We start from the raw sequence: 10,040 nt of genomic DNA on the forward strand, positions 1-10,040 counted from the left end.
AAACTCTGAATTCAAGCCACAGGACACAGTGAAGACAGTGAAGCATGGAGGTGCAAGCATCATGATATGGGCATGTTTCTCCTACTATGGTGTTGGGCCTATTTATCGCATACCAGGGATCATGGATCAGTTTGCATATGTTAAAATACTTGAAGAGGTCATGTTGCCCTATGCTGAAGAGGACATGCCCTTGAAATGGTTGTTTCAACAAGACAATGACCCAAAACACACTAGTAAACGGGCAAAGTCTTGGTTCCAAACCAACAAAATTAATGTTATGGAGTGGCCAGCCCAATCCCCGGACTTTAATCCAAGCGAGAACTTGTGGGGTGAGTTTTAAAAAACTGGCCATACAACTAAATATTAGTTTAGTGATTCACAGGATTGCTAAATCCTAGAAACAAAAACGTTCAGTCAACGGCAGACAATGCTATTTATTTTGAACACACCCCTTTCAACTTATTGCCCAATTGCACAGCTTTAAAGCTACAGTAGGTAGCTTTTGTAAAAATATATTTTTTACATATTTGTTAAACCTGTCATTATGTCCTGACAGTAGAATATGAGACCGATAATCTGTGAAAAAAATCAAGCTCCTCCCAGTGTCCTATTGCCATTTGCAGAAAGACATCGCTCCCGGTAAGAAACAACCAATCAGAGCTGCGCTCCGTAACTTTGTTTGTGTTCAAAATGTAGAAAAATGTATATAATAAGCGAGTACACCATGAATCCATTTTCCAAACCGTGTTTTTAGCTTGTCCTGAATCACTAGGGTGCACCTATAATAAGTGTTTATATTCAGACTATTTTAGATTGCTTCGGGGATACCGCGGCGGAGTAACCCAGTACCTTTGTGATTCTTCATAGACATAAACAGAGAGAAGTAGTTCCGGCTACGATGTTCTTCCGCAAGACGCAAGCAGTTCTGTTTATTAACCGCTAGAGCATCAAAAGTTACCTACCGCGGCTTTAATAGTGTGCCATGTAGCAACAGCAAATATACTAAAAACTGTATAACACATTCAAAAACAACTGGAGTCTGCCAAAGTGCTGTACAGATGTATTAAAGAACAGATACTCGATCAAAAACAGTCAGATGTAAAGGATTCATCTTTATTGAACACGAGTAGTCATACATCAACAATCCAGAAACGCAAGCGTGTGTTTGAACTGAACAGTGTTGCACGAGAGCTGAGCTTCACGCTGTAAATAAATACTGTTCCTGAATGAGTCTCGGCCTCTCGTTAAATTAAGTGCTGAATGTATGAGGAACATCGAAGGAAAACCTTGGCACATTAGAGAAGAACAGATCGCTTCTCTCTGGTCTACAATCACTGCTGTACAGAAGCATAACGCAAACTTGATAGCATTTTTTTTCATATAATCTAAAATACACAGTTTTCGTCCAAATGCACTGACAAAATATTTAAATATTGCTTCTTGCTAATGCGCAAATCATTAGTTGCATACACATGAAAATCTGCTTTATTTAGATAAGAATTAAAGCAACAGTACACCCCAAAATTAATATTTTTTGAAAGTCTAATCCAAGATTTGGATGAGTTTGTTTCTACATCAGGTTTGTAGACAATGTAGCATTGCATCAGTGTCTCACCAATGGATGCTCTGCAGTGAATGGGTGCCGTCAGCCATTAAAGCGACTGTTTAAAATAAAAAATCTTGATGTATTTCTTCTGTCTTCACAAGATGGTAACTGTGATGCTTTTACCCGACTCTCATTCTGACGGCACCCATTCACTGCTACATTTCTCCAAACCGGACTCATTTGTGCGTGAACTATTCCTTTAAGTGTAAAGCTCTTAAACACTGTGAGGTGCAGGTTTGGCAAGAGTTTTAATTACAACCCAGATGCAAAATCAGATACGCAAAAATAAAGATACATTTGCATGTTAACAGTCAGCCTCAAAGTCTAATCGCAATAGTTACTATGTGTTATTAATGACAGAAGACTGTGTTTACGGTCAGTTCTCTGAATACAGCGTTACGGTCGAGTGCAACATCACGGACGCCAGCGGAGACTACGTGTAGAAGATGATCTCTGGGATCTGGCCGTCCTCCACAGATGTGCCGTTGTTGTTTCCCGCGGCGTAGCAGAAGGTGAAGCTGGTTTTGGTGCCGGAGCCGGACGACTCGTGCGTGACCTTCCTCATGCCTTTAGTGCCGTAGTGAGAGTCCGGACCCTGAGACAGAGGAAGATACAGATGTGTTAACATGCTCTCTCTGCACGTCTTCTATCAAACCTCTACGATTAATCCAGAACACGCAAGATGTTCATCATGACCTCAGTTCATCAATCTGCAATCGCGTAATATTCAAGACATTGATGTTTTCCTACAAAACCAGCACTGGCTCTCACGATTAGTCACTTGACAGCACTGATTAATTCAATTTATAACACCATACCAGCATCAAGGCTACAGTGACCTCAGAATAAATTACACCAGATTAACTAAATGAACAATGAACGAAAAGTTAAAGTTTCAAATCTACACCGGACAAAAATAATGAAATACATTCAGGTGATACATTTGTAAATCACACCTTTTTTAAAAACATTTTAATTGAGGAGTTAATAGCCGTATTTCATAATAAAAGTCCCTTCATAATAATAATAATAATAATAATAATAATAATAATAGGTCTACTAAACATAAGAATGTAACAAATCAGTCTACGCTAGCTGAAAAAATAAATATACATCTATACATTACGTATTATATATATATATATATAATATATATAACAATTTATATATATAATTTTTTTTTTTTTTTTTTTTTTTTCATGTAATAAACCCCTTTATTTTGCAAGGATGCTTTAAATCGCTCAAAAGTGACAGTAAAGACATTTCCAATAGAAGTTTTCTTTTTCTATTTAAAATAAATGCTGTTCATCTGTGAGTCCTGCAAATTAAAATGCATCACAGTTTCTATAAATCTATTCAGCAACACACTAAAGACTGGAATAATGATGCTCAAAGAAATAAATAAATATCATCCTAACATAAATTCAGTTCATTTAAATCGTAATAATATTTAACTGTTTTTAACGTATTTTTGATTAAATAAATGCAGCCTTTCAAAAACAAGAGACCTAGAAATAAACCGAACAGCAAATCTCTAGGTGTGTTTAGTTTCAGCAGATTGTAAGTCACCTTTAATGTGGCGCAGGCCGTGTAATTGACGTTGGGCAGAACCTCCACCGGCTCCTTGAACATGACTCTGAATGTGCTGGCGGATCCGTCGCAGCTGAAGCCCGTGTCGTTCTGACCCAGAACTGTGTTACTGTCCGTGTGAATGATCTGAAAGAGATCCCCACACTAAACCATGAAAATGAGCCTCTAAACACACCATGAATGCACTGAATAACTACAAATAGGCACACTGGAGGTTGATTTTTCTTTTCTTTTTACTAGAAGTTAAAATTGAATCAGAACTATGTACATTTAAGGTGTTTAACCAGTAATTAACTTCCATCATTTATCAGTTCATCTAAACAGTGGTGTGAAGAAAAATAACTTGATAATGTAGAGATTAATAAGAGGTGATAAAAACTGCTAGTACAATCATTTTATTATCGGATTGATGGTAAATTTGACACTTAAGGGATTGTAGTTTTTCACAAAGCTATATATAAATTGTATTTATCAGTGTTTACTTATTTTAGTATCAAGATACTATTACGGTTTTTATTCATATTTCTATATATATATATATATATATATATGATTTCTATATAAAAAAAATTCAAACTTTTAGTTGTTTTTTATTTTAATTTATATTTTTGTCTTTTTATTATTCAGTTTTTGGTTTATTTATTTTAGTACATCAAGTTTGACAAAATGAAAGGAGAAATTAGCTGAATTAAAAAAAAAAGTTTTTTTATATATTCTATTTAATAAATTATGATTTTTTTTTTTATGGTTTCAGTTTTATTTAACTACAATACCCCACTGGTATTTAGTGCAGGGAAAAAAAAAATAATTATATATATATATATATATATATATATATATATATATATATATATATATATATATATATATATATATATATATATATATATATATATATATAATTATGAACTTTACAAGATTTTCTGAATTTTTGACAACCCTTTTGCTTTAGACCATCTACAAATATTAAATCTAAAAATTTAAATTTAAGGCTACTATTGCATTTTTTTGAAAATAAATAAATAAATAAATGCAGCGACTGATATATAGTTTATTTATAATTATTTTCAAATCTTACTAAATGTACTGTCATTAGAAATTAAAAAAAAATATTTTATTGTTTATTTAATTCTAACAAATAAGTTGGTTATAAAAAATAATTGGTTTTTAAAATTTCCACACTGGAGAAACTTGGAGACAAAAAAATAAATATATCGGTATTTGCCAAAAAAAAAAAAAAACTAAGTTGAAAAATATCGGCATATGAGATAAAAACCGAATATGGTGCATCCCTACGGTGTGTATCTGTAACAATCCACCGAGCAGGGGACAGACGGGTTTGACATGCCTCACATTAAAATGAACTTGATGTGTGTTTGAGTCGCACCTGTATGTTGACCTGATAGTCTGTCGGTCCGTGAATGGATCCATAGAGGCCGAACCCCACGATAAATATCCTGCGATTCACAGAGAACCTGCAGACAGCAGTGACCGGGTTAGTTTGTGTTATCAGTGTGAAGGAGGTCACACACGGGGGTCTCTCTCTCTCTCTCACCGGATGCGGTCGCTGGTCCCGCTGTACCCCCAGCGGCTCTCCACCTGCCCGAAGCGCGTGATGCTGCACTCCTTCCCTCGCAGACAGCAGCGCGGCCGGTCGATGAACTCCACACGCGGTTTAGGATTCACCGTGAAGTGCAGGAACAGACTCACCACCTGTCTGTCCGTCAGGATGGCCGACTGAGCAGGACCTGAGTGAAACACACATGCTCATAAAGCTACTGCATCATATTTGGATATTCTAACGTATTTCGGGCTTTACAGGGTTGATGAGGTGCATGTATAGAGACCTGCGGCGAACTCCTCGATGGTCATGAGCGGGAAGCGGATGAGATTGAGGGCTTTCCCCAGCACACGTCTCTTGTTCTCCGGCGTGGGCTGCAGCTGCTGTCGATGAGCTTCAGCTTCTGCCCAGCGCACCGCGGCTCCGAACAGATGCACCTCACGCACGCCCAGAGTATCTCTCTCCAACACCGCCACCAGCGTGTCTGACGGAGACCAGAGACACACAGACGTCTGTGAGGACCAGAGGAACCCACGACCACAAACACACACTCGTCTGGAAGCTTTGGGGTCGGTAAGATTGCGTTTCTTAAAGGATGCATCAGGGCTGCATTTATTAGCATTCAATTATACAATAAAGACAGTGACATATTATTACAATGATTATACGTGAATATCTGTTAAAGTGATGCACAGCTGTATTTTCAGCATCATTCCTCCAATCTTCAGTGTCACATGATCTTTAGAAATCATGAAAATAACCCTTCTGAATATTATCAATGTTGAAAACAGTCGTGCTGCACAATCTATTCTTCATTATTAACAGATGAATAGAAAGTTATAAAACCAGCATTTATTTGAAATATAAATATTTAATTTAATGTATTCTTGCTGAATAAAAGTATTAATTTCCAAAAAAAAAAACATTGACTGTAATCTTCTGAATTGTAGTGTATGTTATTTTAAAACAATGGTATGTGGCCTTAATTAATTAAGTTCAAGTAAACATAACAATAGTTAAGTAGTTAACCAGGAAAGCACTAACAATTGTTAAAAAATAATACATTTTTAATTTAATTTTTAATTTTAAAAAACAAATAATTAGCTGATGCACTAACTAACATGAACTGACAATGAGCAATGCATTTATTACAGAGTTTATTCATATTCATCTAGAACATGCATCGTTTAATGTTCATTAAAATAATAACACTCTTCATTGTTTGTTTGTGTATTGCAATAACTAATATTAACTAGGGATGCCAGTTTAACACATTAACTTAATTAGTTATAAAATAAAAAATAACATGATTAAAATATTTGAATGCACTGGCCCCGCCCCCAGACACAAACGTCATCTTACATTACATACAGTTGACTTGTTGACAATTATGACGCATAAATGCACTTATGCCCTAAAATTCAAGATATTGGTGCAAAAATGCCCCGTATGTGTTTCTGTATCATATGTATATCATACAGTAACACATTAGAAAGAAAAGCAACAGGCTATTACACGAGATATCATATTTTGTCCTGAATATCAGGAGTTTAAATGTGATTTTATACAACAGTTCAGTAAATAAGAACTTGATATTGTGTTATATTTATATTGTTAAATATGATGTGTTTTTGCTCTATTTTGCATATTAAGTATATATTACCTTTAAAGCCATAATTGTTGTGCATCTCCGAGCAACACAGCCTGTTTAGTTTCTGAATGAATCCGAGTATTGAACGATTCAAGTGAATCAATGATTCAAAGATCCATTCAGAGAGAAAGCCGTTTACTTCATTCCTGAATGAATCAGCCGTTTGAACGATTCAAGTGAATCAATGATTCAAAGATCCATTCAGAGAGAGAGCCGTTTACTTCATTCCTGAATGAATCAGCCGTTTGAACGATTCGAATTAATGACTCAAAGACATTTACCGCCATCTGCTGGCAGATTGAGTTTCTTATTTAGAGTTTAACTTTATTAATAAACATTAAAGAGATAGTTTACCACAAAAAATGTTATTCATGTAGTCTCAATTCCCCTCAAATTGTTTCAAACCTTTCTTTTGTAAAACATAAGGAACGTATTTTGAAGACTGTTGGTAACAAAGCAGTTTTGGCTTATTTTATGTTCCAAAGTTAAAGTTAGGCCATTGTAGCCTAAACGTTTGTGTAATTCAAATCAAATATTTCTAAAACTACAATTTGTAGTATCTACTTGATACTTTCTAATTTAACACAAACATATCTTTAAACAATCTTTTGTGGGTATTTTCAGTCAATCTTATTTAGTGATTAATTGAAACCATATGATGTAATTGTAATCGACTGACAGCTTTAATATTAACAGATATTTTTTATAATGATTTATTAAAATGTTGCAATAAACTAAGATTGCTAAATGCTTTCAAAGTATCGTTCGTTGTTAGTTCGTGATAACAAATGGAGCATTAAGCAATGCAACTAAAAGAAAACAATAGGATGATGTAAAATAAAACCGTAAAACTATGTAAATGACAAAAAACGGATTTGTTTCGGTGATACAGTACCCAGATCAATATCTGTGAATCCCTCAGCAGCCAGAGCGTCTCCGGTGTTTTTGTCGATGTTCTCCAGGCACAAGCTGGCAAGCTGCGGCTCATCGAACAGTCTGGCCTTCAAAACAAACCACACACCAGCCACTTCATCATCAGATCCACAGGAGTCTGTGCAAACCTCCCAGACGTGAGCGAGTGAGTGAGTGAGTGAGCTCTACCTGTGTGAGCAGCATGAACGCATTGTCTGCGCGCAGGTTCTTCTTCAGAAACTCCACACAATGGGCCTCAAGAGCAGGGACGGCGTATTTCTTAGCGGTGTAGAGAGTCGTCATCACCGTCTCGGGTCCGATTTGAACCTCATCAGAGTACAGGAACCTGGAGAAAATAAACCTGAAGCTTTCTGGAATGTATGTATATACATGCATGCATGCATACAGAGAAAACCGCTTTTACTTGAGCAGTGCGAGGAATGCAGCAGGCTCTACATCAGGAAGCTCGATCTCTGTGGATGTGGTGGCCATGCCTCCATTAAACATGGCATCAAACACTGCACTGCCAGCGGCCAGGACAAACCTGCAATGGTGAAATAATTATTAGAATATTAATATTACATGCATTTATTTAGTAAAAGTATTATTTCAAAGACAAAGAAGCAGAAACTTAAAACCTAAATATGTTTACAAGATGGCAGTGTAATAGCTTTGCCTTTAACTTATTCTGATTTCACTTTAAAGTCACTGAAAAGTACAAACAAATACAAACAAATGGAAGTCAGATATATAGACATTTATGCTAATCAGAACTGATTCGTATTATGAATATATTTATGTGGTAAACAATTAATAGTGAAGTTAATACAACAAAAAAAAAGTCAGTAATGTAAAATATAGATTCCAGTTTCAAAACGTTAGAATGATGCATGGGAAGTTTTTTTTTTTTTTTTTTTTTTTTTTTATGAATAATGTCTTTAATATTGCTCTGTTTCTTACATAAAGCAGTCAAATGTTTTCGGAAGGCTTGTTTTATATAGTGCATGAGATTTATAGACTACTGTTAGGATGCATTTGGCCATTTTTTTTTCCCCGTTCACTTCAATTATAATGAAGCGGGTGCATGAACATCCCACTGAACATCTAAAGCAAGTCATACGGGTTTTAAGACGATATGGTGGTGAAGAAATGCAAGCCTGGAGCTCAAAAGCAGTCATCAGTAGCACAGGTGTAATTGTAGCAATAGACCACAATACATTGAAAGGGTGAAAATTATATTTTTTTCTTTTATCCCTAATATCATTAGGATATTAAGTAAAAAATCATGGTTCATTAAAATATTTAGTACATTTCCTACCATACATTACATTTTTGATTAGTAATATTATGCATTGGTAGGAACCTTGTTTGGACAACTTAAAAGCGATTTTCTCAATATTTTGAATACGTTTTTTTTTAACCCTCAGATTCCAAATAAGGGCATATCCTAACACGTCATACATCAACGGAAAGCTTATTTATTTAGATTTCAGATAATGTATACATCTAAATGTCTATTCACCCTTATGACTGGATTTGTGGTCCAGGGTCAAATATATAATGACAGAAGAGTCATTTTAATAATTTGCTGTCTTAAAGTCATCAGTGTTTATTAAGTGCATCACCTGTGCGCAGGTATCCGCTGGACTCCGATGCCTTTACCCACTAGAAAGTGAACATCACTCAGTACTTCATTATTGAACAAAAACGCAAATCTCTCTTTCACGGTGGTCTTCGTCGCCTGCCAGTTATAAACGGGCTCCCGGTACACGAGCACGGCGGCTGCAGACAGAGACGGGTGTGTCGCCGGGGTCACCGGTGCGTTTGACGGGTTTCCAGTCATGTTCGAGGCGGCCGAAGCCGGCGGCGCCACAGCCGGGAGAGAGTTCATCAGGTTCGGCGGCGGTCCTAAGGCAACGCCGGGGATTTCCAGGCCCGCAGGCCCCGGTTGGGGATTTGAGCGTCTCGTTACGTTTTGAGAGCCTCCGCTGCCGCTTCCAGCGGATCCGCGGTGACTCGCAGCCAAAGCGTAAGGACTGTTGCTCGGTTGGCTGTTACCCAAAGGTCCGGGTATCGACAAATTTAAACACGGAACCCGACCGCTATTGTCTCCAGCAGCCATCTTGGACTGAAGCGCGCACCCGCTGAATGAGTAAACAAATCGCGAGCGCACTACATCCGGGCTACATGTGTAGTGTTGTATATATTTCTTAATTATCAATATTTTTTTAACTACTTGAAATTAGTATTACATTTTTTTTCTATTAACTTTTCTATTTTTTTTCTATTAACTCTGATACTATTAAACAGACTTGAAACTGTTCTTGCAATATCTATAAAATGAAAGTCCTATATATAAATACATAAAATATATAAATTATTCAGTTATCAAAAGGAAATGATTGTCAATTCCCTGGTTTAATGCATTAATATTTTTATTTATATTATATATTATTCGAATATTATTTACATTATATTATTGTAGAATTATTCTTTCAATATATTTTATATTTATTTTTTGTTGTAAATTATTTTCAGTTGCATTTTTATTACATAAATATATAATATATATAATTGTTTTTTAGATACTTTAATTTAGATTTTTTTATATCGTGTATACATATATAATCTGAAAAAAAATATTTGCAAATCTGAAAAAATATTAGCTATTTTTAAATGAACTTCTAAAATTAACTATAATTATATATGAAATATATTTG

General features: G+C 35.6%; 1 protein-coding gene across 1 annotated transcript; it reads right to left on the minus strand.

Annotated features, from left to right (window-relative positions):
- Positions 1-1,092: 1,092 nt before the first annotated feature.
- On the minus strand, positions 1,093-9,489 carry LOC127951353 (BTB/POZ domain-containing protein 2). Its single transcript, XM_052549204.1, has 9 exons — positions 8,946-9,489; positions 7,745-7,864; positions 7,510-7,666; positions 7,304-7,409; positions 5,044-5,241; positions 4,752-4,944; positions 4,584-4,671; positions 3,176-3,322; positions 1,093-2,201 (listed from the first exon to the last, which is right to left on the minus strand). Exons 1-9 carry the CDS (start codon positions 9,440-9,442, stop codon positions 2,040-2,042), a joined length of 1,668 nt encoding a protein of 555 aa, XP_052405164.1. The 5' UTR covers positions 9,443-9,489; the 3' UTR covers positions 1,093-2,039.
- Positions 9,490-10,040: the final 551 nt, after the last annotated feature.

This window comes from Carassius gibelio, chromosome B2 (assembly GCF_023724105.1).
Source record: "Carassius gibelio isolate Cgi1373 ecotype wild population from Czech Republic chromosome B2, carGib1.2-hapl.c, whole genome shotgun sequence".
NCBI classification, from domain to species: domain Eukaryota; kingdom Metazoa; phylum Chordata; class Actinopteri; order Cypriniformes; family Cyprinidae; genus Carassius; species Carassius gibelio.

Bases quoted from the DNA above. Each gene is read 5' to 3' on its own strand.
- LOC127951353 (XM_052549204.1), bottom strand. From the start codon at position 9,442: ATGGCTGCTGGAGACAATAGCGGTCGGGTTCCGTGTTTAAATTTGTCG. The intron at 4,945-5,043 runs GTCTCTATACAT...TGTTTCACTCAG, and splicing joins CATCGAGGAGTTCGCCGCAG to GTCCTGCTCAGTCGGCCATC. The intron at 4,672-4,751 runs GTGAGAGAGAGA...TGCTGTCTGCAG, and splicing joins GGGACCAGCGACCGCATCCG to GTTCTCTGTGAATCGCAGGA.